Here is a 27637-nt window from a genome sequence, read left to right as displayed (position 1 = left end):
CAGCATGGCCCTTGCCTGGGGTTGTTCTGCTCCTGGGAGACTGTGCAGGCCACCGCCTCTTCAGTTCCTGAAGTCTGAACTGTTTTCACTCATTTGGGTAATTAATTAGAGACTCACGAGTTTCAGAGCACACATGCGAGGTGTGAATGATGGTATATAAATATTGTTGGAAACCTCTGTTGTGCTTTCCCTTTCTTTTTTTCTTGTCTCCTGATTTCAGAGTTTAAGCAGTAACTGGAATGACCAGATTGGTTCTGGAACGACAGTGTTTGCTGGCCTGCCGTGGATATGCATGTTTTACTTATTGTATATTACAGGAGAAGGTGTGGGCGCTTGAGGACATGGAGGTGTGAGACTTTCAAAGTCTAGATGTGTAATTAAAAATGCAAGCAGCCTATTGTTCTCACAGTCTCTTGAATAATGAAAATTTGCCACCAAATAGCACTTACACTATATTTCATTGGGTTGGGCTCATGCAGCCTTTGTCTTTATGCTGAACCTATTATCATCACTGTAACTGGGCTCCATGGGTGGAGAGAAGGGAGTCTAGTGAGGTGTGAGAGGAAAGAGGTGTTGCCTAATGCTTGAATCTTAATAAGCTGCCAGGGTGGGTCCCTATATTGGGGTGTGGAGTGCAGCTAAGGGCATGGCAGAGGTGACTGGCTTGGGGAATGTGACAGTTCCTGATCTTGATCAGAATTTCTACCATCTGTTGGCCATTCTTTACCTTGGCGACCATCAGTGATTGGCTTGCTTTTCCTGCTTGTTCTTTGCATACTCCTTTAGTCCAGGCTCTTGAGTCCTGCCCAAGCTTCAGTGTCTGGCCTGAACCCTCCTCAGGCCTCAGATCCATTTAATGGGAGCATCTGCCAGATAGTCCTCTAGAACGTCCCATGGGAACTTTGCAGTTGACATGCCCAAAGCAGTGGATTTTTCTCTCTGATGGGCAGGCTAGGTTTGTGTGAAATCAGAAGTTACCATTAAGGAGGCATCTGGGTGGCTCAGTTGGCTGAGAGTCCAACTCGTGATTTTGGCTCAGGTCACAATCCCAGGGTTGTGCGATCAAGCCCCATGTCAGGTTCTGCACCTGAGCCTGGAGCCTGCTTAAGATTCTCTGTCTTCTCTGCCCCTCTCCTTTTGCGTGTGCACTCTCCCCCCCCGCCCCCCAAAAAACAAACAAAAATTAGAAAAGAAGTTCCCATTAGGTAGGAAGGGATTGATTAGAAGGAACTTATTTAAGGCAGAGATAGTAACTTAAAGCAGGAACATTTGAAAGGGCTTGGAAAACTGCAGATGCCCCACCCCATCCCTCACCTGGGGTCTGGAGACAGCGACCTGGCTGCATTGATGAACAGCTCAATTTAAATTTCTGAAGTGCAGGATCCCTCTTAGGCCATGCATTGGAAGATACCTTAGAAATGTGGCCAGTGCTTTTGTAAGGGTGAACATGTCAAGAATATTAGGCCCTTATATGAAGTTGTGTTTTTAAGGGCACCGTGTTGAAGGCCCTCATGAAATCACCAGTGGTCTCTAGGACACACAGTTACCAGAACATTTCTCACCAGTGGCTGTCTCATTGCTCCTGTGGTGGGAGCACACAAGGGGTTGCTGAGCAGGTGGCTATTTGGAGGAAGAGTGCTGTGGGCAGGGGAGCCAGGAGCAGCCTGCCTGGCGGCTAAGGAATGCTTCTGTGCGAGACTTGCTTGCTTCCCTGGCCTGTGCCAGAACCTGGTAGAAGAATCTGGAATATGCTGGTTGCTTCTAGAAATGCCTGACCTAACATTGTTACACTCACTCTAAGTAAATTAAAACTTGGAAGGGAGAGTAGAATGTGTGCCAGGAAATGATATGACTTGTCCATTTTATCGTTTTGTGATTCCTCTGTGTTGTTTTCTTAGATTTTTGGCTCGTTACTTTAAACAAAACTGATTTTGGAGTCACTTCCAAATATCTGTGCTGCTGCTTTCTCTTTTTGCTCTTTGTTGGATTCAGTTAATCTACTTTACGGAGAATTGGTTTTGGAAATATTCCATTTAAGTACACAAATGTAATAAGTTGAATCTCCAAAAAAAAAGAAAATTCATGTGCAGTTTATATACATGGTCAGATGCACAGCTCTTTAAAAGACTTATTTGAGCGGTAATTTCCCAGATGTTGGTAAATTGGATTTTTTATGTTGTGGAGGAGGAGGTACAGTGTTCTTTAAGAACGGCCAGATTGTTGATAGAGCACCCAGAGGAGACACTGATACTGGCCTAGGCAGAGCCCGTCCTGGGGACACTGAGGGTTTGAGTTTGCTGGGGGCTGAGTGGTTTCACCCGTTGTTTCTGGGTTTCTGGTTGCACAGAGAACTGGCTCAGTAACCTGTTGGGTCCTCCCAACACTGGGGGCAGCTTTTTCCTTGGGCAGTGGCCTCCTGCCCTCTTTGATATGCTGTCACACTGCTTTTTTTCCATGAGAATTCCCTTTCTCTGAGCAATAAACAAAAGCTTTTTCTTTGTGACTCAAATAGAATTTTAACAGTTCTCTTTTCCACTTTTGCTGCCTTGTCGAGGTTGGGAGATCATCCGCGTTGATTCCGGAAGTCCTCTCCGGAAGTCCTCTCCTTGCGAGCGAGCTCGGATGTCTCCCCCTCTCCCCCTCTACCATGAGCCCAAGGCTCTGCTGCCCCTCCCCCGCTCCCTGCAGAGGGGTCCTTCCCCTGCTTTAATGGGTACCCATCTGCACTGTGGTTCAGCCGAAGGGGAAGGGGCCCTCAGTGGGACAGCAGGCTCCATGCCCATGCCCACCCCCACAGGCAGCACGTGGTGGAGGCCTCCTTCCCTCCACTGCCATTTGGAAGGCATGAGCTGCATCCCCCAGAACAGCCCAGAACAGCTGCAGCTTCTGGGAGAGGGAGCAGCACATGTGTTTTCTCTGAGAGTGATTCTCACTTTGCAAGTGTCCGTCCTTGCGTTTCTGGGGAAAACAGACACGGTACGTTGAGTCCCCAGTTATCAGACTCCAGGCTGACCGTGGGCAAAAACAAAACTTTTCTTTCGGGCGGATTGAACAGATCTGAAAGTAAATCTTGCTTTCAAATCACAAGGGAATACATTTCATTTTGCAATCAGTCACGGGGGAAAGTCGTAGGCTCAGTGCCAAAGATAATATAAAAGATGTGCTTTGAAATGTTTCTGAGGAGGGGGACTGGATCCCTTTCTCTCTCCTGAACACACTGTCCTAGTGTAATTGAAGAAAGTCCCCGAAGACATTTGGCAGCTCCTTTTTCTGTTTTTCTATCCAGAAAGCTGAATGAATTAAAATTCCAATTAGGCTAAATATTTTGCTTCACCGAAAAAGAAACTCAACTCTGTTTTTTTGGCTAATGCTACCTATAAATTAAAGTAAGTATTAATTGTATTTCTCGTTCTGTCTCAACATCCATGTCCTGCATATTTAAACTTCCATCTGGAGGATGAAAATGCAGCTGAGGCATTTAGATAAAATAATTATGCCGTATGCTTTCTTTTCTAAAACTTATATATTTCTGAGTAAACTTCTAAAAAATGGTATGATATATGATATCACAGATCTTAGATTATGTAAAGCGAGGCTGTTTGGTATGTAATTAAAGGGAAGACTCATTCCCAGGGAGCTAAGTATACTCTTTCCTCGTTCAGTAGTTCATGCAGCCCAGCAGGACTTTTAGGCATTTGAGTAAATAAAGACATCTGCTTCAAAATAAGGAAAATGGACTGTCAGAACCCATCCTTTTATTGAATCCTGCCTGGGAGGAACATATTTTGCCAGGTGCCAGCCAGAGCAACGAGGCGGGCTCTTTTGTACGAGTCTGTGATCGCGCTGTGTGCATTTTCACATGCGGCAACAGGGTCTTCCTCGTGGGGGCGGACACAGGGCTGGGGCTGGGGCTGGTGCTGGTGCCGTTTCGTGCCATGGTGGGACGTGGGGGCAGAAAGCATTAGTCTGTGCCCTCAGCCGTGGGTCATCTGACCTCTGAGCCGCAGGGCTGCTCGGTGAGGGCACCTGGGATTTGCACACCTGATCCAAGCACAGCTTGAGTGTTTTCAGGAGCTCATCATTAACAAACTTGGTATAGCTTGAGAACGTATGCGTGCGTCTAACTGTTCACTCAGAACAGGACTGTGCAGAAAATAGCGACGGCTTGAAGCAGCCCGCAGGTTGGAAGGAAGAAGCAGAGGCTGTACAATCAGGCACTGAACAGACCAGCGCAGTGCAGAGTCCTTTGCGTCAGAAGCCACTTGCCTTGAGGTTAAACTCCACGCGTGGCAGTAAGAGTCTAAATATGAACTTGCACTCCCGTATTTTAAAATACAGCATTTGTTTTTTGTGAATCTACCAAATCCATAAATTACCTTGTAACACTGAAGGCACTTCCTTAAAAATTTGCAGTACACAGTGAAGTTTTTATTCTTTCTCAGCCATACTCACCTGACTCGGTCTTGTCTCTTTGGGCTGAGTCTTTCTCAAATACTCAATACACTAAGTTTTCAGTAATAGTAATCACTGCTTTTGGGGTGCCTGGATGGCTTAGTCAAGTGCCTGACTGACTCGTGGTTTCAGCTCATGCCATAATCTCACGATCTGTGGGTTCAAGCCCTGAATGGGGCTCTGCATGGACGTGTCGGAGCCTGCTTGGGATTTTCTCTCTCTCGTTCGCTCTCTTTCTCTCTCCCTCTTTCTCTGCCCCTCTCCCACTTAAGTGCTAGCATGCTGTCTCTCTCTCTCTCTCTCTCTCTCTCTCTCTCTCTCTCTCTCCCTAAGTAAACTTAAATAATTATTGCTTCTGATTTTATGGTTTTTGTGGTCGGTATTTCTGATATATGTCACATAATGGCTGCTAAGATTTTCACCTAGTGGAAAGATAATCTTGTGATTACTAGAAATGTTTCCTTTGCAGAAGGAACACATTCATGGCATGGTTATGGCATAGAACTTGTTCAACCTGGCAGTTTATGAGTCTCGACTGTGGTGTTTGCTGTCTTATTAGGATAGATGCAAGGGAGGAAAGAGCCTTTTACCTTCCAGGGAACTTTTTTCATGCTTCTTTTCTCTGATGTAGAATATTTATGAATGTATATGCCTGATTACCTTGTAAGTGTCTTTAAATGTAAGCAGAATGGTTTTATTCATCTCATTACCCATGAGCATTCAGCATAGGAACTTCCTGTTTGGTATCAAGTCGTGTCAACTTTGTGTTGATGGTAAAGAGAGAAATATCTCAGTACCTATCTGGGGAGACTTAACTACTAAAACACACACACATGCACACACACACACACACACAGTTACAAGGCAGCCCTTTTGGAAAGAGACAACCCTGTGACATAAGCCCTAAGACAACCATTTTCAGGACTGCCCAGTGTTCTTTCCAATTTACTAAAGGATATTAGGACAAGAATTCTTAAACTGGGCATGGTGGAGTGGGGCATGTGAATCCCTCAAATTATAGGCAAATGTTTTGTAAATCAGTGTATTTTTCCAGCAATCAGTTTAGAATTCACTGGTTTATAAAAGGAAACCAGTTAACCAGTTAAATATTAAGGATAGTTACATTAGATATTTTCCTCACTGGACTCCTTTAGAAATTGCCGAAGTCTGTGCATTCACTACAGTGCTTCTTGTTTGGGTCCTGCCTCAGCCAGAATACCTAGATAGTGGCCCCAGCTCCTCACCGTTCTTGTCATTGGCCCGGCATCTCAACTTCTACAAGCGCAGAAGATGTATTACCTGAGCAGATAGAATTATCGGGAGAATTAAGTGAAAAACTCCATATGAAGTACCTGGCTTTGCACTAATGTGAAATGATGGTGGGGACCCTGCCTCCTTGACCAGGAGGAAGACACTAGAAGTTCTCGGGGCTGTTCCTTCCTAAGGGAGCCTGTGGCTGCCCCCACTGAAAGAGAATGTGGCTGACCCCGCTCTCCCCTCCTTCGCCCAAGGGAGTCACTGCAGGGATGGAGGAGAGCTCACTGTCCCGGAGAGCACTGTAGATGCGGCAGGCAGGCAGGCAGGTGAGCGAATCCTGAGAGTTGGTAGGGGGGCAGGTGGTATTAGTGTGCAAGATGAAAGTGTTACATATGTGGAGACTCATACTTCATATTCATCTATTTCCAAGTGCACCTTTTATTCTTTAGAAATGACTTTTGGGGCCGATGCCTCTCGTTAGATGACAGCTCCTCTCCCAGGCATCGCGGGCACTGAGAGGTGGATGGATTGCCCCAGCACTGTCCCCTTCCTGCTGCCCTCTATTCCTCGGTAGGGACCACCGCTGCTTTCCTGACCCTGACCTCTTGCAGGTGCTGGGATTGTGTGGTGAGGTCATGAAAAGTCCCGTGCCTCAGGATGGTGCTAGAACCTACTCTGTTCTTCCAAGGTTTGAAATTATTCAAAGGCAAAACCATTTGACCTCCTTGCTTGCTATCTTTATGTAGATATTAAAAAAATTTTTTTTTAATGTTTATTTAATTTTGAGAGAGACGGACAGAGCAAGAGTTGGGGAGGGGCAGAGAGAGAGAGAGGAAGACAGAATCTGAAGCAGGCTCTAGGCTCTGAGCTGTCAGCACAGAGCCTGATGCAGGGCTTGAACCCATGAACTGCTAAATCATGACCTGAGCCAAAGTCGGACCTTAACCGACTGAGCCACCCAGGCGCCCCTTTATGTAGATATTTTTAGAGGAAGTTAATTGATCTATTTCTTCACCCTCCCCACCCCCCCCAACTTTCTGCCTGTAGTTCTTGTTCTTTTTTTTTTTAATTATTTTTTAACATTTATTTGTTTTTGAGAGAGAGAGCGAGAGCGAGAGCGAGCACGCGTGCGGCAGGCAGGCAGGCACAGAATCTGAAGCAGGCTCCAGGCTCTGAGCTGTCAGCACAGAGCCCGATGCGGGGCTTGAACCCCAAAACTGTGAGATAATGATCTGAGCTGAAGTTGGACTTTAACTGACTGAACCACCCAGATGCCGTGTTCTTGTTCTTTCTTGAGTAAATTTTAATTCATACAAAGAAATGATCTTTTTCATTGCAGATTTTCAAATTTGCTATCATGAAATATTTTGATGTGTTTTATTTGCATTTAAAAAATTTTGGGGTGCCTGGATGGCTCAGTCAGTTGAGTGTCCAACTTGATTTCGGCTCAGGTCATAAATTTCACGGTTTGTGAGATGGTGCCCCACGTCGGGCTCTGCGCTAATGGTGTGGAGCCTGCTTGGGATTTGCTCTCTCTCTCTTTTTCTCTCTCTCTGCTCCTGCCCCACTTGTGCTCTCTCTCAAAATATTTTTTTGTCTATAATTTTATTTCTTTATTGTTATATTTGCAAATTAGTGTGAACTTGTTTTTTCTTGATTACAGTAATTGGAAGTTAACTGTCATTTAAAAAATAATTTCTCATTCTGCTATTTTCCATTGATTATACATGTATCTTTAGCTTTATTCTTTGCCTTTCTTAGGTTAATGTTTTTCCTTTCTGGTTTGTGGGTTGAACACTTTCAATATTCTTTCTTTTTTTTTTTAATTTTTTTGCTTGGTAATGAAAATATATTGTGCTGTTGAGTTTTCCTCTGAGTAAATTTTTGGTTGTATTGTATAGCTTTCGGTGTCCAGGCATACCTCAGAGATGCTGCGGGTTTGGTTCCAGACCACTGCAATAAAGCAAATACCGCAGTAAAGGTAGTTGAATGCACTTTTTTGGTTTGCAAGTGCATGTAAAAGTTAGGCTTCAAAAAATGTTATTTTTATACCGTAGTCTATTAAGTGTGCCATAATAGCATCATGTCTAAAAAAGCAACATACTACACTTTAATTAAAAAAGACTTTGCGGACATCTGGGTGGCTAAATCGGTCGGGTATCTGACTTCAGCTCAGGTCATGATCTCACGGTTTGTGGGTTCAAGCCCTGCATCGGGCTCTGTGCTGACAGCTCAGAGCCTGGGGCCTGTTTCAGTTTCTGTGTCCTTTCTCTCTACCCCTCCCCTGCTTGCGCGCGCACTCTCTCTCTCTCTCAAAAATTAACATTAAAAAAATTAGAAAAATACTTTATTGCTAATCAACACTAACCATCTTCTGGGTTTTCAGCAAGCTATAATGTTTTTGTTCGTGGATGGTCTTACCTCGAATTTGATGGTGTTGATGACTGCTCACTGATCAGGGTGGCGGTTGCTGCAGGTTGGGGTGGCTGTGGCAGTTTTTTAAAACAACATTGGAGTTTGTTGCATTGATTGACTCTTCCTTTTATGAACGATTTGTTTGTAGCACGCCATGCTGTTTAATAGTATTTTACCTAATCGGAAATTTGGAAATTTGCCTCTCAAATTATGCTGCTTTGTCAACCACATACTATTCTAAATCCTCTGTTGTCATTTCAGCAGTCCTCACAGCATTTTCATCAGGAATAGATTCAAGAAACCACGTTCTTTGCTCCTCCATGAAAACCAACCCCTCATCTGTTAAATGAGATGGCAGCAATTCCGTCCCTTCTTCGGGCTCCTCTTTCAGTTCTGGTTCTCTTGCTCTTTCCACCACATCTGCAGTGACTCCCTCCCCTCAAGGCTTGAACCCACAGTGTCATCCATGAGGGTTGGAATTCACTTCTTCCAAACTCCAGTTTGTGTTGGTAATTTTGACTTCTTCCCATGAATCATGAATGTTCTTAGTGGCATCTAGAATGGTGAATCCTTTCCAGGTTTTCAGTTTACTTTGCCTAGATCCATGAGAGGAGTTACTACCTCTGGTATCTACAACCTTACAAACTGTATTTGATTATTAAGACTTGAAAATCAGAATGACTCTTTGATCCATTCCATGGCTTCCAGAATGAATGTTGTTAACATAACATGAAAACACTATGAATCTCACTGTCCATCTCTATCAGAGCTCTTGGGTGACCAGGTGCATCATCAGTGAGCAGTAATATTTTAAAAGGAATCGTGTGTGTGTGTGTGTGTGTGTGTGTGTGTGTAGGTAGGTAGGTCTCAACAGTGGGCAAAAGTGAACCACGTTCTAAACAGATGTGTTATCACTCATGCCTGGTTGATCCATGTACAGAGGACAGCCAGAGTAGATAGCAAATTCTTAAGGGCGCTAGGATTTTCAGAATCCTGTTTTTGGAATAGTCAGTGAGCACTGGCTTCACTCTAAAGTCATCAGCTACATTAGCCCCTAACACGAGAGTCACCTTGCCCTTTGAAGCCAGCAGCGACTTCTCCTCTCTATCTATGAAGGTCCATTGTGGCATCTTCTTCCAATAGAAGGCTGTTTCATCCACATGGAAAACCTGTTGTTTGGTGCAGCACCTTCTGTAGAGATCTTAGCCTGGGTTCGGGATAACGTGCAGCTTCAACGTCCGCACTTGCTGCTTCACCCGGTACTTTCATTTATGGAGGCGGCCTCTTTCCTTAAACCCCATGAACTTCCCCCTGCTAGCCTCGGACTTTGCTTCTGCAGCCGCCTTACCTCTTCAGTTCTTGTCAAATTGAAGAGAGTTAGGGCCTTGCTCCGGATGAGGTTTTGGCTTAATATGGGAATGTTGTTTGTGGTTGGATCTTCTATCCGGACCACTCAGACCTTCTCCAGACTGCTAATCAGCAGTAAGGCTGTTTTGCCCTCTTATCATTTGTGTATTCACTGGAGCAACACGTTGAATTTCCTTTGAGAGGGTTCTGTTGCATTCACGAGTTGGCTCACTGGGACAAGAGACCTAACTTTAAGTCTGTCTTGGCTTTTCACATGCCTTCTTCACTAAGCTTAATCATTTCTAGCTTTTGATTAAAAGTGAGAGATGCATGGCTCTCTCATTCATTTGAACACTTAGAGGCCGTTGCAGGGTTATGGATTGCCCTAATGTCAATATTGTCGTGTCTCAAGGAATGGGGAGGCCAGAGGAGACCGGGAAATGGCAGGTCGGTGGAGCAGTCAGAACGCACCACATGCACTTGCTGAGCTCCTTGTCCTATGTTGGAATGTTTGATGCTCCAAAACAATGACAGTGGTAACATCACAGATCACAGACCCCCATAAGAAATAACGGTAATAATGAGAAAGTTTGAAAGATTGCGAGCATTACCAAAATGTGACACAGAGACATGGAGGGAGCAGATGCTGCTGGAGAAATGGCGCCAATGGACCTGCTGGACGCAGGGTCCCACGGGCCTTCTGTTTGTGAGATTGCTGTATCTGCGAAGTGCCGTAAAATGAGGGATGCCTGTATGTAGTTTCCAACATCATTTTGGCATATTTGTGGTGGTGGTGGTTTTGTTTGTTTTTTTTCCTTTGATCTGAGGATTTGATCCAATAATTTTTAGTTGATTTGTTGTTTTTTCTTTTCTGTTTGTGCTGTTTCTGGGTTTTATTGCACACCTTTCCTTTTAGTTAATATTTATGTGTAGGGGTCTTTCTCCCAGTTCATTCTTGTTTCCAACACTAGAGGACCCTCCTTGCTTTTGTCCTCCTTTTAGGGCCTGGAGGAGAGAAGCCTGGATTCTCTTTCCTCTTCCCCTGTCCTTGTCAAGATGACCCCTTCGTGCTCCCCATGGATGTGGTGAATGATTCCCACTGCACTGTGATGGCCAGTGATCATGTCGGGTGAGCAGGGAAGGGAGTCCTGCTCACGAAGGGAGCATGAGGTGGAGAGGCTGAGCGAGGGCCCCGGGGCCTGCTGCATGCTAGGATCCGGCAAGTTCTCCTGCACCTTTCCTAGAACAGGAGCCAGCTGCAAGTGCCTTGTAGGAAGGTGGTGAGAACTGGTGGAAATGATGTAACGCATCTAGTACAGTGCCTAATGCACCTAAGATACATAGCAGGTGGTGCTGTTCCAGTCCTGCTCTAGCCAGGCAAATCACAGGCATTCTGTCCTACAGTATGCTTCCTGTGCAACTGTCTTGTGTCGCCTCACAGGTCTTTCTTGTTCCCTCCAAGAAGACTTCCTCCAGCTGGTCCCTGCTCTCCCCTTTAATCCGGCCAGCCTCTAGACAGAATTGATGGAAGCAATTTGCTGCACAACTTCTGTTTTGGAAATGTAAGACCTTCTTCCCTCTTGAAGCAAATTTGAGATGCTGCACTTGAGTTGGATGTGTTCGAGTACACACAGAGGATGAAGGGGATGTCATGGGAGAGTCCGCATGCTTCCCGGTGTACTGCCCTACACGGAGTTGGGTTGGTTTTCATAATGATCACCTGGGAGAACTGAAGGCCTGAGTGACCCAAGGGACTCTCCTATGATGGTAGGGTCAGTTTACTATCTAAAGTGCAATAGGGGGGGGTAGGGGCTGAACTTTATGAACTGCGGTAGCTTGCCCGTGTTCTGAGTGCCCTTCAGGTAAAAATTTGGCAGTGTCTCACTTGTGGGGAAGAAAACCCTTTCCGCTGCTCTCTTCTTGACTAGGGAGACTGCAAATCAAAGTGGTAAAGGACAGATTCACAGGAGAAGGAGGTTTATAAGTGCGTGCACATTAAGTGATTGGAGGCGGCGGCTCATAGAGCTGACTTTGTAGGAAAAGTGGGGGTGGGGAGGACAGTGGGTTTATTTAGGAAAGACTATGGGTGTTTAGAAGAGCAAACAGGAGATAAGAAAGTTTGCAATAAGGTTTCTCTATAGACATGAATAGTCTTTCCTCCTCTGTCAGGACCAGAGTTGGGTTTTATGGGATTTGTGGTAGGTTTATGCCCTTCCTCCCTCCTGAGAGCAGACCCACCCCAAAGAGGGACTCTGAGGGCAGCCTCATTTCTCTGAAGTTGCTGCCTCAGTCAGGTAAGGGAAAGCTGGGAAGCCTTCTTTCTGTACGTGTTGAATCTGCAATCTTCTTCAGCTTCAAATAATCTTGGCACCAGCTCCAGGGCCCGGGTGGGTCCCCACGCACTGCTTTGCTCTGTGCCGATGCTCGCCTCTTTGCTGGTCTCAGTCTCCATCTTGAACTTCAAAACCGCATTGCCAGCTGCTGATCAGCCGTGTCTCCCAGAGTTTCCCGCCAGCGCCGCAGGAGTGCAAAGGGCTGTCTCTGCTTCCCTCCCCTGTCCACCTAGTTGTCCTCTTGCCGACATGTGTCTTCCTGGAGCCCTCATTCACCGGGGCTCAATAGTGGAGCATCTTTGATTTGCTCTTGGTGAACGGTCATCAGTGACACTTCTAGAATGCCTATTAAGTCTGGCCCTGACCTTCCACTCTGATTGATCTTTCTTTCCTTCTCTCTCCATTTATTGTCGTGTAGGTAGTTGCTGGTTATTTTCTGCTGTCCAGAAGTTTTGGTGATTTCCCATTATTGATTAAAATGAGTCGAAACTCCCGTCAACTGGCATTCAAGGACATTGGCCTCATTCTGGGCGGCTTTAGTGGTACAGGATCGCTTGTTGGTTCCTGACCATCTACTTCTCCTCCCCATCCGTGCCTGCTGGAAACACATGCCCTGCCACCCCTGCCCCGGGTCACCTGTCACAGTCCTTCAGAGCAGTGCAGGCACCTCTTCTCTTCTGGATCCCATCAGAACCTTCTTTTCATTCCGAGCAGGTGGCATCTCCCGAAATCCCACCGCATCTCATGTCTCTATTGTGGTAGACACCACGGGCTGTCTGATCATGGTTATTTGCCCACTTGTCTGTTACGTAAAGTTCCTTAAAGTCAGAACTCAGGTCTAACTCGTTTGTGCCTCCTCAGTGACACCGTGCGCACGGTAGGTGTCTGCATCACTTAAGAAATACTCGCATCTATGAGGCAGAGGCAGAATTACATGAGCTTTGAGGTCAGGTGCCGTGCTCTGAACCTTGAGTACCACTGGAAGGTGGCGTGAATGTCTAAAGCAAGGTAGGGCTTGGACTTAGATGCCAGTTTCACAGCCTCCCAGTGGGTGTGGTTGAAGTGGGGGCACTCTGAAGTTACTGTGGTAACAATAGCTAAAATGTGGGGGCACAGATTATGTACCAGGCACACCCCTCCAAGACGGATGTGCAGATGGGGAAATAGAGTCTCACAGCAGCCGGGGGACTGGACTCAGGGTCATAGTGCTGGTAAGGGTCAGAGGCAGGATTCAGATCCTTTCTCACCATTCTGTGTTCATGCACACCATCTTAGCAAGGAGGGTGCCTTTGCTTTAAAAACCATATTCTCAATCCCGTGTGTTCTGTGACTCCCACTTTTTTAAAGTTTATTTATTAGATGCCAGAGAAAGAAAACACATGCATGTGAGCCAGGGAGGGGCAGAGAGAGCAGGAGAGAGAGAGAGAGAGAGAGAGAGAGAGAGAGAGAGAATCTCAAGCAGGCTCCCAGCTGCCAGCCCAGAGTGGGACTCAGGGCTCAAACTCATGAACCGTGAGATCATGACTTGAGCGGACACCGAGAGCTGGATGCTTAACCGACTGAGCCACCCAGGCGCCCTGACCCCAGGTTGTTTTAATAAAACCTGCTGTGTTGTTGATGTCTTTGGGCTCAGCCTTTATTATGGCTCATGGATCTGGAGGCCTCTGAATGCAGTGCAGGTGCAGAGCAGAAGTTTGTTTTAGAATTCCTGCTGTAAAAATCCTGTTAGCTGAGCGGGGTCCACCCCTTCACTGCCTTGTTTTAACCTTTTTTCTGGGTATCTGAGGGTTGTTAACATGGGGAGCCCTCAGTGTGGGGACCAGCTAGGTCACTGATCAGATGCTTAGGAAGTGGTTACAAACAGTTCCGAGCAAGCTTGCCTGTAAGTGGTATCATGACTGATGTTGTGTTGACACCAAATTACTTTCTGCAAGCAGAAACTGCCTAAAGCAGACTCAAAGCCAAATGAGGAAAGTGCTGTGTTTGTGGCTCATTATGAGAGGCTAATTTCCCTAATATGTTAAAAGTTACTACATCTGAAAAAAAGTCGGAAACCCAGTAGAAAAATGGACAAAGGATATGAATAGATGGTTCACAGAAAAGAAAATAATACGTGGCTCTTCAGTATATGAATGTGTTCAAGCCACAGTAAAAGAAACTCTCCTTTTTTATTTTTCCTACTTACGGATTCTGTCTTCATTTTCTAGGGCTGCCCTAACAAAGTAGCACAGCCCCGGTGCCTTCAGCAGAAAAATGTATTTCCTTGCAGTTCTGGAGGCTGCAAGTCTGAACTCAGGGCATCAATTGGCAGGATTGGTCCCCTCTGAGGCCTCTCTCCTGCCTTGTAGACACCTGACTTCTCCCTTCTTCACACCGTGTGCACCTGTGTCCTGTCTTAGAAGGGCGCCAGTCACATTGGATTAGGGCCCACCCTAATGACTCGATTTTTAACTTCATTACCTGTCTAAATACCCAGTCTCCAAATAGAGTTGACCCTTTGAACTGCTGAGGTGTGCTTACAGGCAGAGTTTTTACAGTTCTGTAAATTTATTGCCCAAACAACCTTTTCTCTAGCTTTATCGTAAGACTGCAGTGTGTACTACATGTAACATACATGTTATGTTATGACTGTTATTAATAGTCAACAGTTAGTTGGCTGTTCATGTTCCTGGTAAGGCTTCTAGTTAGCAGCAGGCTGTTAGGAGTGAGGTTTTTGAGGTGGATTCATGACTTCAGGAGGGTGTGTGGGAGGGTGGCAGTGTCCCCAGTCCCTGTGTTGTTCAGGGCTCAGCATTACAGATCTGAGGTCCTGGGGCTTAGGGCTTCAGCATATGAATTTGGGGAGAGCAAAATTCAGTTTATAACAATGACAGAAAAACATTACACCTAATTGGCAAAGGAAGGAAGAAATTAGTACTCCTTTGTTGTTGGAGGCATTATAAACTGAGACAGGTTCTTTGAATTGTAATTTGTCGTTATTTGGTGAAATTCTGGGGGATTCCTTTGATCTCAAAATTTGCCTTCCAGGAACTTCTCAAAATGACAGCATGTTAGGGTTCTTCTTAACGCTTGGCTCATGACAGCAAAAGACTGGAAACAACTCAATGTTGTCACTATGGCATGCGTTAGTTATGGTTTAAGAAAAGAGGAATTTCTTTTTTTTTTTTTTAAGTTGATTTATTTTGAGAGGCAGAGAGAGCAGAAGAGGGACAGAGGAGAGAGAGGGAGAGAGAGAATCTCAGGCAGGCTCTGTGCTGTCAGTGCATAGCCCGATGCGGGGCTTGAACCCACGCACTGTGAGATCACGTCCTGAGTTGAAACCAAGAGTCGGATGCTTAACCGACTGAGCTACCCAGGCGCCCCAAGGGGGATTTCTTGATGGACAGATAGCGAATGCTCTAAGAAGAAGCAAGGTAGAGAGCGGTGTATAGAATGTTGCCATCTGCGTAGAAGGGGAGAAAGAATTCATGGGTATTTGGGTAAAATATTTCTCTGAGGTTACAGGCTGGACAGCTGGGGGCCAGGGGTGAGAGGGAAATTTCGCAATGTATACGTTCTGGTACCTTTTAAATTTTGAATCTTGAATTTATTAGAGGAACCGTTTTCTTTTGTTTAGGAGAAAATTGTATCACAAGGTCGTTTATAATTTACGTTTTTTGAGGTGGTTTTTAAAAGTTTATTTATTTATTTTGAGAGAGAGCAAGGAAGGGCACATGAGCAGGGGAGGGGTGGAGAGAGGGAGAGACAATCCCAGGCAGGGTCTGCACTGTCAGCACAGAGCCCCACATGGGGCTTGAACTCATGAACTGTGTGGTTGTGACCTGAGCCAAAACTAAGAGTCGGACGCTTAATGAATTGAGCCACCCGTCTACCCCTTGAGTTGAGTTTTAAAAAATGAAATTATTCTGATTAAAATCATTCTTGTCTTAAGAAGCTGATTTATTTTTTTCCCCCACAAGTCATGGTTTGGAAGGGCTGTGATTCCACATCTGGGCAGTGACAGTGCTTGATCACTTGATCACAGAGAATGGGTCAGGTGTGTCCCTTGAGCCGACCATCTTTCCTAGACATCCTTGCCTCAGAGCTTGTAGGGCAATAATTATTTTTTTTTCATTGTGGTGTAGAATGTGTATGAATCATTGTTGCAGATTTTATTTTGCTCAGATCCTCCCATGCAGAGAACTACTATTTAGTCTTGTTAATTGGGCTCTTTCGGTTTTACCAGGTTATTTTAAGGCATTTATGGGCGATGGTGTTGATAAAGCTAATAGCACTTTGTATGTGTTTAGTACCTTGAACTTTGCAAAGTGCTTTCACATTCATTATCTCATTATATTGTCAGTTGAATTGTGAGGTTTCGAAACAGAGAGATTATTACCATCTTTTTCTGGATGAAGAATTCGAAAGCTTCGATGCCTCGCAGTGAGTACGTGATAACCTTCGAGCTGGAGGTTTCAGGGTTATAAACTGGCTGTGCTAAGAATAAGGAGAGAATTAATGGTTAGAGTTGGTGGTCCAGTCATACTTCAGGCTTATTGACATTGATCGTGTAGTTCAGGGGTTTTCAGTGGGGGTGGTTTTGGCCCCCAGAAGACATTGGTGATGTCTGGAGACATTTTAGGTTGTCAGGACTGGGGATGTGCTGTTGGCCTCTAGTGGGTAGAGGGGCAAGGATGCTGCTGACCAACCCCCAGGGCTCAGGACCGTGCCCCCACCGGCTCACCCAGCCTCGAATGCTGAGGATGAGAGAGCTCTGCTGTAGTCCAGAGGCAGTGAGTATGCCCTGCCCGCCACTCTCAAAGCCCGTCTTTTTTTTAATGTTTGTTTATTTTTGAAGGAGAGAGAGACAGAGTGTGAGCAGGGTGAGGCAGAGAGGGAGGGGGACACAGAATCCGAAGCGGGCTCCAGGCTCTGAGCTGTCAGCACAGAGCCTGATGCGGGGCTCGAACTCACCAGCTGTGAGATCATGACCTGAGCTGAAGTCAGGCACTAAACTGACCGAGCCACCCAGGCACCCCTCAAAGCCCGTCTTACCCTTCCCCCAGCTCATCCATTTACTGCTCCCTTTTGAATGTTTCTTTTGGGGTTGGTGGAGGTAGAAATTATTGGGAATCCTGACTGATGGGCCAGGTTAAGAGACCTTTTCTGTCTTGGGTTGCGTAAGCGTCGTGCATTGGAGGCATGATGCTGCTTGCGGGGTGTGCTGCCCGAGGCGGCACAATTTACACCTGCACCAGGGGCTTCTCTGTATCCGGAGATCTGTCCTTCACTCCGTCCCTGGTTTTCATACTATGCACAGCATCTCTGTCCTGATCCAGGTGGGGAGGTAGCACAGTTTTTCTTAGCACCCTTCTCTTCTGCTGGGAAAGAGAAACCAGCAGCTGGGGGTTCTGGTTTGGGAATTCTAGCCAGGAGGGGAGGAGCGAGGCAGAACCCACAGCTTTTAGGGCTCATCAGGACCATGGGGGAGGAGTCAGCCTACAGAAAGGGACAGTGATTGAACACAGGATGGGAGCTGTGGAGAACGAGCATCCAAGGGAAGGTGGCCACTGAATGATGGCGTCGGTGGGACTGGGGGTCGCTGGTGGGAAAGGGCTGTGCTGGGTCACGCATCCCTAGAATCACTCACGGGTTCCTCGCCACCAGAGCCGTGACCAGTATCCACATCACTAGGGGGCCTTCTTGCCTGCCTGCTGGCTGTGGGTCAGCCACTGTTGACAGCAGAGGCTTGGAGAGGAAATATCTGCCTGGGTCCCTCAGGTTGTAGGAGGGCTCAGGACCCACACCTTGGTCTGGATTGTCCCCAAGCCCGGGGGGCTCCTCACCACCTCATGGATGCTCCCTATCCCAAGTGCGGTGTGAAAATTGGCTTACTTGTTGGTTTTCAAGTGAGTATCGCTTTAGGATTTGTGTTTAAAAAAAGAACTCTGGGGGCACCTGGGTGGCTCAGTAGGTTAAGTGTCTGCCTCTCGATCTCAGCCCAGGCCTTGATCTCAGGATTGTGAGTTCAAGTCCTGTGTTGGGATTCGCGCTGGGTGTGAAGCCTACTTAAAAACCAACAAACAAACTCTAGAAGTCATGGGGGCCTAGTGGCTTCAGGAGAGACAAAGGGAAAAGTCACGGAATGGACAGTGGTGAGGACACAGACACAAGCATTAGGCTGGGGCCTGCTTTCCTGGAAAGCTCCCTGAAGATTACGGTAGCCTTTGGGCTGTCGGAAATTGGCTGCCTTTCAAGGGGGTGGATGAAAGGCTGCACTGCTGTCCGTCCTCCCCTTCCCCCCAGGAGTCCTCACCTTTGCTCAGCTCCCAGGGAACCTGGGCCCTGCACATCCCAGAGCTTCAAGCAGAGAGAGGGCAGGGACCTGTTCCGTGGCTGCATGCTCTGGGCGCCTCCTAGCTGACACTGGGGTGTGCCACGTGTGACGCTGCGGTCCCTGATCCCCACATCCAGCGGTTCTTGAGGATCACCACCTGAGGTTCTTTAGAAGGGGAGCCCCCTACTCCGACCACCGTGCCTTCCATCCGCTCCTTGAGAGATTCTGGTTCAGTAGACCCTGAACCTGCTGCTTCTGTGTGGCTGCCACAGGCCAGGATGAACTGGGCCAGCCCCGCCCCCGTCTGCACCGGGAGGGCTTTTTCCCTGCACGGGACTCACGTGCACGTGCATTCTTGCTGTTACGCATTTATGAAATTTTTCAGTTCCAAGATAACAGTGAAAAATACCCTGAGGTTATTTAAAATCTTTCTAGTTTTGCTTTTGAAAAATAATTTCCTTTTTTTGTTTTCTTTTTTTCTGTAGGACACTAAATTGTGGATAATAATGGAATATCTTGGTGGAGGCTCTGCACTAGATCTAGTAAGTATCACACCTGACGCCTAAACACGCATGAGTTCTTCTCACTAAATCTGGGCTGTAGAGATGATTGTTTTTATCCGTTTCAGTTTCCCCCTTCAGCTGCATGAAAAAGGGACCAATATATAACCTTAAAACATATACTTCTGCTTCTAATAACATTACTGAAGATTTAAGGTCTGCTTTTGAAGCCAGTTGTGTTGTTTCCTGGGAAGCCAGTGCATTCGTCCATGGAAGTCATGAAGGATTTTGCTTGTCATTATCTTACATAAGAACAGTTTGTTAGCTTGTCTTCCAGAACTGGTTTTAACTTCCGTGGAGCTGATACCCCATTGCTGTTCCGTATTTCAGATGGTAGTTTAGCTTCCAAAATATGTGTGTCACATTTTCATTTGTAACTAATTAGAATCAGGAATTTGAAAACTTAAAAAAATTGATTTCAGGAGTAAGACAGGCAGGCAGAGGAGGATGATCACAGAACGGTGTCACGTGTCGGAGCCGTGGCCAGACCAGGCAGGAGTGCACACTTCTGTTCTCGGGTGCACACTCAGAGCCCTTGCTAGCGCTCACTGCACGTGGGTGTTGGAGCCGGCCCCGCACCCGTGGTCTTGTCCCCGGCCTGGCCCGGACCTCCCGTGCCAGTAGTGGGTGCCAGCCCATGTGCAAGATAGTGGAATCTAGCGATGGGTTGACTTCCCAGCCGTGGTCTGCAGCTTGCTTCTCTTGGTAGAACATGGTCACATGTTGGCCTCTGACAAGGTGCTTACAAATAACTAGTGAATCATAAGCATTGCGTAGGTTGTCCTTGAAACACAGTATATGCAAAACAAGTTTTTAAAAAATGGACACAGTGGTTTTAGCACTTGACGTCTCGTCCCCACTGTGGTCACGCAGTGACACCTATGTCCGTGGCACTCTTTTCTTACCTGTCCTGGAAGGGCTGATTTTTGGGTGAGTGGTAGTTTCTGGGACAGGCCTCATCTACCATTTTAGTGTTAGTAGGTGGGTCCTGTCTGGTGGATGCTTGGAGGATGGTGGGTCTGCCGTTCTCCCTGACCTCAGAGGGATTGCTGGAAGAAGCTGTGTGTCAGGGGTTACAGTCTTACATAGGTTTTATCCACTAAGGAAAGAGATGTCCTGTGGTTAAAAGATTTCTTTTTTACAGTGGGAGTAGGAGTTAGTAGTTTTGGGGGAAGGTAAGCCTCTAAAACTTGATGTATCTCCAAAGGTATTATGTACCCAATTTTATAAAATCACATAATGTTATAAACCATAAAAGCAATTGGTCAGAGTAGTGTTCAAAAGGAAGTTTCCAGAAGATTTTTTTTTAATGTTTGTTTATTTATTTTGAAGGGAGAGAGCAGGGGAGGGGCAGAGAGGAGGGAGAGAAAATTCCAAGCAGGTTTCGCACTGTCGGTGCAGAGTCCGACTTGGGGCTCGAACCCACAAACCGCAAGATCGTGACCTGACCTGAAATCAAGAGTCAGATGTTTAACTGCCTGAGCCACCCAGGTGCCCCGCAAGAAGAAAATTTAATGTGATATCAACAATTCTGTTAAAACGAGAAAAGCAATAGAAGAGCCAGATAAACTGTTTTGACTTGCTTTGCATCTTTTCCATAAATTCACACATGACACAAAGAGCTTTTCATTTTTGACTCTTTTGGGAACTACTACAGGAATGTAGAAAATTTTCTCATTTTGTGTAATTAGATTTATTGTTACCTTGAGTGCATCTCGTTTGTGACATACATGAAATTGTTTGCGAGGACTCTTCCCTCCAATGTGGACACCTTCAGGATGGCAGTTCTGGTCTCTCAGTGCTCTGGTTTATTCATTTTTAATGCCATGGTAATTGAATTTATTTAGTGGTAACTGTCTTCGGAAATTTGAAGTCTGTGAAATTTTAGACATTACAATTGGAAGGAGGTATAGAGTTCTCCATTTAAAAAATATCTCCTATATTAGGGCTCCTGGGTGGCCCAGTTGGTTGAGGGTCCGACTCTTGATTTTGGCCCAGGTCATGATCTCATGGGTCATGGAGTTGAGTCATGCTCAGCGAGCAGCCTGCTTAAGATTCTCTTGGGTGCTCTCTCTCTAAAATAAAAAAATAAAAAAAAAAATTAAAAATCTCCTGTAGTATCAGTCCCAGCAAACTGCCATCCACCTTCCACATTAATGGTCCTGGTGACAAGAACCAGGCACCCTTTGTTGGACATCCCTAATCATCTCATTTTAATTGACGGGCAAACGGAAACACTCAGAACTTTGGTGTCCACCTAGCAAATACAACTGGACTTTGGGCCTCGTTGTGTCCAGTGGCAAAGCTTGTAGCCTTCCCTGACCCCACATGTCCTTCCTGTCCCTCTTACTTCATTGTACCTTTCTCGTATCCCCTTGCTGTTGGCATGTACCCAACCTACAAAGATGAGGATACTTTAATAATAGGATACAAGAACTATTTTTTTGAATGTTGAAAACCATTGGGATTATTTTGAGAGGGTCTATTATTTGTTTATGAAAGATTTTAAGAATGAGAATATTGTAGCATATACCGTTTGATACCGTATAGCTGAATGTACAGATTTTGGGCATTTCTCTGAAAAATTAAGCTTTTATTAAGTGTCTCTCTCTGTTAAGAGGCATAGTGCTAATATATGTATGTGTGACTTTGGAGGAGCCCCACAGGTGGGGTGTGTGGAGGGAAAGGAGACCAGGCAAGGACAGGGCTGTACCACCCCCAGAGCATGAAGATCTTACTGGCTCGCTCTTCACCTTTTGCCCTCCAGATGCCTCTTGTCTCTTCACGCGCTCAGTAACTGAGTCCGCTTGGGCTGCCATAACAAATTACACAGGCTGGGGGCTTCAACAGCAAACATTGATTTCTCATAGTTATGGAGGCTAGGAAGTTCAAGGTCAAGGCACAGGCAGATCTGGTGTCTTATGATATGAGACAGATTTCAGCATTTGAATTTTGGGTAGAGGGGTGGACACGCAGTTAAGTCCCTAACACTAATGAAAACTAAGGTTTCAGTGTGGTCACAGGTATACAGCTGTCTCTCTGTTAACCCCTCCCTGTTCTTGGCCACGAGCATGTTGAAGTGTGTATGCAGATTTTGTTTTTTGCTGTTTTACTCTGCATTGTGGTTAACAGGTCTTTTTACTTAGGCTCTGAGATATTAGTTAAATTTCTCTCATTGTATTTTTTTTTTTTTAAGTTTATTTATTTAGAGAGTGTGTGGGTGAGCAGGGTTGGGAGGGTTGGGAGGGGGGCGGCGGACAGAGGGGGACAGAGAGAGAGAATCCCAAGCAGGTTCCACGCCTGACTCGGGGACTCAAACCCACAAACTGCGAGATCATGAACTGAGCCTTAATCAAAGTCAAGAGCTGGACGCCCAGGCAGCTGAGCCACCAGGCACCCCACCTCGCGTTGACTCTTAATGACACTTTAGCCCGGGGCAGGAAGGTGGCCACCTGCCTTTAAGATTGCCTTTTAGCATGTCTGATAGTTAATTTTGTGGGACTTGCTTTTAATTCTGGAATTGAGGTTCCAGGTAGAGGCCGGCTCCAGGTCAGGATGCGGGACAAAGAATTGCCTGGATGTTCCCTGGCAGGAAGTGGGGTGTTTTGGATGTAGGTAGGGAGCTGTCTGGGTGCTGAGAGGGCTTCCTCAGGTCCAGGCCACTGAGCCCTGACATACCAGCAGCGTCAGCTGTCGGAGCCCAAGAGAACTGCAGACCTGATCCTCTCTTGCTGTTCTGTACATTCAGAGGGGGCCCAAGAGAGGAAAGTGACTTTGCCCCAGGCTAAAGATGGTGGCTTCAAGACCAGGCTGAGATTTCTAGTCTGCAGCACGGCCTGTAAGTAAATCTTGGGCTTTGTGGATGAGACAAATTAAAGGACACAACTGAAAGACTTCATTACTTCAGCTTTTGTTAACACAGATCTGCTCTTTGTGAATTACTGAGAGGCTGGCCCATGCATGAACTCCCGGTCCTGTTGTCTTTGCCTGGGCATCTCTGTATCTGGTGGAAAATAAACTGATGCTGTTGGAGCGTGTGTGTCCCTTGGAGACTTCTCTTCCTCTTTCCTGGGGATGCATCCTTTTTGACTTTTGAAAAAAAATGCAATTGATTTTAACCTGTTAGAGCAGTAAAATATGGTATCTGGCATGAAGAATAGTATTAGACACAATGTGGCTTAGTTTTTTTTAAGTTTATTGTTATTATTATTTTTAGTAACCTCTACACCCAGTGTAGGGCTCGAACTCATGACCCTGAGATTGAGTCGCATGCTCTTCCCACTGAGCCAGCCAGGTGTCCCCAATGTAGCTTAGTTTTTAAGAGTCATGAATGTTAGAGTAAAATAGGCATATGTTTTATTTTGAATGCATATGTGTGAAAGTGTTCAACCTGTTGAATTTTTTTTAATTTGAAAGATAATTAAATAATGAATTGAAATTAAATGTTTGTAGGATCCTAAGCAGACCCTGCGCAGACAGCAGAGAGTCTGATGCGGGGCTCAAACCCATGAACCGTGAGATCATGTCCTGATAGATCATGTCCTGATGGAAGCCCTAGAAGCCACTGTGAGAAAACGCTGGGTTCTAGTTTGAAAACCAGTAAATGTAGATAATTTCTCAAGCTCCATCTTCTTCTGGGGTGCCGTGACTTGTGAATGTAATGGGTATCATGCAGTTAAAGACTTTGTAACTTAAAACGGGATAGGTTTCGAGTGAATTCATTTTTCATTCAGATAATATTTGTTGTGTGCCTGCCACGTGTCAGGCGTTGTGCTAGCCCCTGGGAGTTAGTGCAGTCCCACTAACACGTGCAGAAGGCAGTCCCACTGGCACGAGCCGTGTTCTAATGGGAGAAGACGGCTTGTTATATTGTACGTGGGAAAGTGCCATCAGGGGAAGAAAGCCCGCTGGGGTGGATCGGGAGGATTGGTGTGAGGATTAGGTCTGGACGGCCAGAGCCCAGAAGATCTGTAGGTGGTTAGGTCAGTCTGTGCTGCAGGAAAGCATCAGGGATGCGCTTGGAGTCTAATGAAGAAGGAACTGTGCTCCACAAAGTAGTCACTCAATCAGGCAGACATGTTTGACAAACTTAAAAATGAATATGCAACATGATTTTATTTTACTTTAATTTTTTAAATATTTATTTGTGAGCGAGCGTGAGTGGGGGTGGGGCAGGGAGAGGTGGGGACAGAGGATCCTAAGCAGACTCTGTGCAGACAGCAGAGAGCCTGATGCGGGGCTCGAACCCATGAACCGTGAGATCCTGTCCTGAGCCGAAGTCGGACCCTTGACTGACTGAGCCACCCAGGCACCCCATGCAACATGGTTTTAAACGATCAGATGGTGTATTCATTAGTGTTAGGCTGAGCTGCTGTTGTAGTGGTCCCCAAACAGCATCTCACACAAGAGAGAAAAGTACAGTTGACCTTTTAACAACGTTTTAACTGCACATGTCCACTTACATGCCGATTTTTCTTCCTAGACAGGACAGTACTGTAAATGTATTTTCTCTTCCTTACGATTTTCTTACTACCATTTTCTCTGGCTTACTTTACTGTAAGAATACAGTACATGATACACAGAACATACAAAATGTGTGTTAAGAGACTGTATGTTATTATTAAGGCTTCCAGGCAACAGTAGTTAAGATTTTGGGGAGACCAAAGCTGTATGCCGATTTTCAACTACACAGGGGCCGGTGCCCCTAAACCCCTACTTTGTTCAAGGGTCAACTCTCTTTCCGTCCCACGTGTGGGGTCACTGGGCTCCAGTCCACCTGGTCATCGGGGCCCTGCCCTAGAGGGTAGCTCTGCCATCTGTTACCCATGGCTTCCTGTGTCTTCGGTCACTGTCTTCTCTGGCTGCCAGTGTTTTCAGGGCCAAGACCAGGAAGGGGCAGTCGCTTCTGTGCATGTTCCACGGGTGAGAACTTAGTCACCCGGCCAAGCCTGCTGAGCTGCTGCAGGAGCTGGCACGTGTGGCCTTGTTGGGTGGCCGTGTGCCTGGCAAATCGTCTCTGTTAGAGTGGAGAGGGGAGAACAGACCTGGGGGAGAGGGAGTTCAAAGTCACCCAGAGATGAGACTCCCAGAGTTTTTTCCTGGGAGTCTTTTTTTTATAAAGATTATGTGAAGAGTGCGCAGTCCTCCTGATGAGAGAGAGCACCTTGTTTATATTACTTGGACACGTTAATGGTGGAGGGTGCTAATCTAGGACTCTGAGAACTTAGCCGGGTCTTCCCCACCAGTGAAGAACTCTGGTGCAGAGAACAGCCGAATACCTTTTACAGTGAACTTTGACACCATCCATCGATCCTCTCCCTGTAAATAGACTGTCTCTCTTTGTCCCCTTCCCCCACTGCCCCCTGCCCATGGCATATAAATCATTGGTGGGTAGTGTTTAGGTCAGATTTAAAAGGGCATGGCCAGACACACATTAATCAGAGAGCCGGCTCCTAATGATTCAGGGGAAGATTTTTAAATTAGAAATTAAATAAGAAATCTCTGTTCTTCTTATCTCCCCTTGGTGGTGACACCAGGCGACTTTGCTGTTTCTTTCCTGAGACTTGATAACAGAAGGGAGGTGGTGGTTACTTCCAAGTGGCACCAAATGTTACTGATTACCTGCTTGGGTAGATACCTGCGGGAGGAGGGAATGGAACCCATGCTCTGAGGTGGGGTTTTGCAGGACTGGGTTACCCTTGTGCATTCCGGTGCATTACGGGCCAGCAGCCCTGCCTTCCCTGCCCTGTTCTCCTGGGTTACCAGAAAAGTGCCTTTTCCTCTTTTTGAGTCTTAAAAATGTCTCTGACCCGTGAAGACTCAAAAATATATGTGGAAAAGACAGACCAGGCAGGGTTTTCAGATTGTGTTCTTTGGAACAGTAGTTCTGATGTGTATTTCTTGAAAATAAGACTCTTGGCCAGATAATTGTGGGAGAAAATTAGGTTCCGTGGAACAAAGTATGCAGCATGCTACCTTCGTCTGAGGTAATCTTTGGCAATTGTAATTAGAAATTGGGGGGCACCTCGGTGGCTCGGTCTCTTAAGCGGCCGACTCTTGATTTAAGCTCAGGTCATGTTCTCATGATCCTGAGATCGAGCCCCACATTGGGCTCTGTGCTTAACAGTGCAGAGCCGGCTTGGGATTCTCTCTCTCTGCCCCTCCCTCACTCTCACTCACTCTAAATAAAGGAAAATAAAATAAAAAAAGGAGATTGGGATCCTCCTTGGCAGGTTAGTTGACCCATGAGTGTGACCTCTGAGCGTGTAACACGTGGTAGGACCAGAGTGACCGGCGCGTCGTCCTGTTCGTGCATTGTGCACGGGGGACTGCCGAGGGGGACGGCTCGGTCCCGGCACGCGGCTGCCACTGCCAGAGTCCCCTGAGGCCCGCGGGTTAGGAGAGGCAGCCCGGCCGCCCCCCACCTTCCCTCTTTCGTGCACTCAAGGGGAGTTCCCGGAGCCCCCAGCGGGGCCTGCAGCAGGGGCGGCCCAGCTTGCCCGATGGCTGGAAAGCAGCGCCAGTGGGAGTCCAGCCGTCATGAAGGGAAATGGGGAGCCTCACTTGCCCCCATCTTGGGCGCCATCTAACAGCTGTTCGGTCACCATCATCTGGCAAAGGCCCTGAGACACACAAGTAGGCCTGTCTGAGAAAGGGTACGTGTGTCTGTTGGAACGCTGCTCTAGAGGGTCTTAGCTGCCCTTCCCTTTGGATTAAAGCACATCTCTTCCTCTCTGTGTCTTTTTTTTTTTTTTTTTTGAGTGAATCTGTCAGCTTTAGAATTCCTTCACCTTTTTTTAGTTTTTTGTTATTTTTAAGGTTATTTATTTTGAGGGAGAGAGGGAGGGAGGGAGAGAGAGTCAGTCCCAAGCAGGCTCCATGCTGTCAGCACAGACCCCAACACAGGGCTTGATCCCACGAACCCTGAGCTCACGACCTGAGCCGAAATCAAGAATCAGACCCTCAACTGACTGAACCACCCAGGCACCCCACTGTTTTTGTTTTTGGTTTTGTTTTTTTGAGTGTAGTTGACACACGATGTTATGTTAGTTTCAGGCGTACATCATAGCGATTTGACCAGCGTGTTCCATACGCTGTACTCCCCGCACGTGTGGCCATCATCTGGCAAAGTACATCACTGTTGCAACACCACTGAGTGCGTTCCCTGCGCCGTGGCTTTTATCCTTGTGGCATACATTCATTCCACACCTGGAATCCTGTCCCTCCCTCGCCCCTTCACCGTCTTGCCCAGCACTTCCCTCCTCCGGCAGTCACTAGTTTGTTCTCTGTATTTACAGGTCTGATCCTGTATAGCTCATCTGTCTTTTTAAAATTTACGCAGGGAAGGTCACGGGGTGGTGGCTTCCTTCCACGAAGTGTGAGAATTTGGGTAATGATAGCATCCCTGTCAGATCTAAAATGTGATTCTGAGGATTATCATATGGATAAAAAATTAACATAAATTATGAGAATTCTGTCCCTCTCTCTGATGGCACCATTATTGGTCCTGTAGGGAGTGTTAGATTGTTGTGCTGATTTGTGGAACTATTAGGTGTGGTTGAATTCCCTGCTCTGAAGTAATGGTGGACCATTTGCCTTGTCTGAGCTGCACTCTAGAACCTAATTTTCCCTTTTAACAGAGGATATATGAATTTGGCATTTCTTCCTTACATCTTCATACAATTATAATTTTAAGGCGTCAGTATTAATTCTTTTGAGTTTCTCACAGTAAAGGTTTTCAGAGGCGATTATATCTTATTTGGGATAATAGACTAATATATTTATTATGTGACCCCCCCCCCCCAAAAAAAATATCCCGCATCACTGGAATTGAGCCCTTTTCAGTTCTCTTCCCCCAGGTCTTAAAATTCAGATTGGAGGGGCGCCTCGCCTCTGTGGCTCAGTTGGTTAAGTGTCTGACTTCGGCTCAGGTCATGATCTCAAGGTTTGTGAGTTCA

General features: G+C 46.4%; 1 protein-coding gene across 2 annotated transcripts in view; it reads left to right on the top strand.

Annotated features, from left to right (window-relative positions):
- The window catches only part of STK24 (serine/threonine kinase 24), a 122512-nt gene that overhangs the window by 67656 nt on the left and 27219 nt on the right, over window positions 1-27637 (top strand). For both annotated transcript variants that reach the window (XM_047851408.1, XM_047851399.1), the window contains exon 3: window positions 18606-18662. In XM_047851408.1, the coding sequence (XP_047707364.1) occupies window positions 18606-18662 (57 nt within the window). The remainder of the gene's footprint in view (window positions 1-18605; window positions 18663-27637) is intronic.

This window comes from Prionailurus viverrinus, chromosome A1, assembly GCF_022837055.1.
Source record: "Prionailurus viverrinus isolate Anna chromosome A1, UM_Priviv_1.0, whole genome shotgun sequence".
NCBI lineage: Eukaryota > Metazoa > Chordata > Mammalia > Carnivora > Felidae > Prionailurus > Prionailurus viverrinus.
Note: the sequence above shows the minus strand (reverse complement) of the source record. Positions and strands in the feature narration are given on the sequence as shown.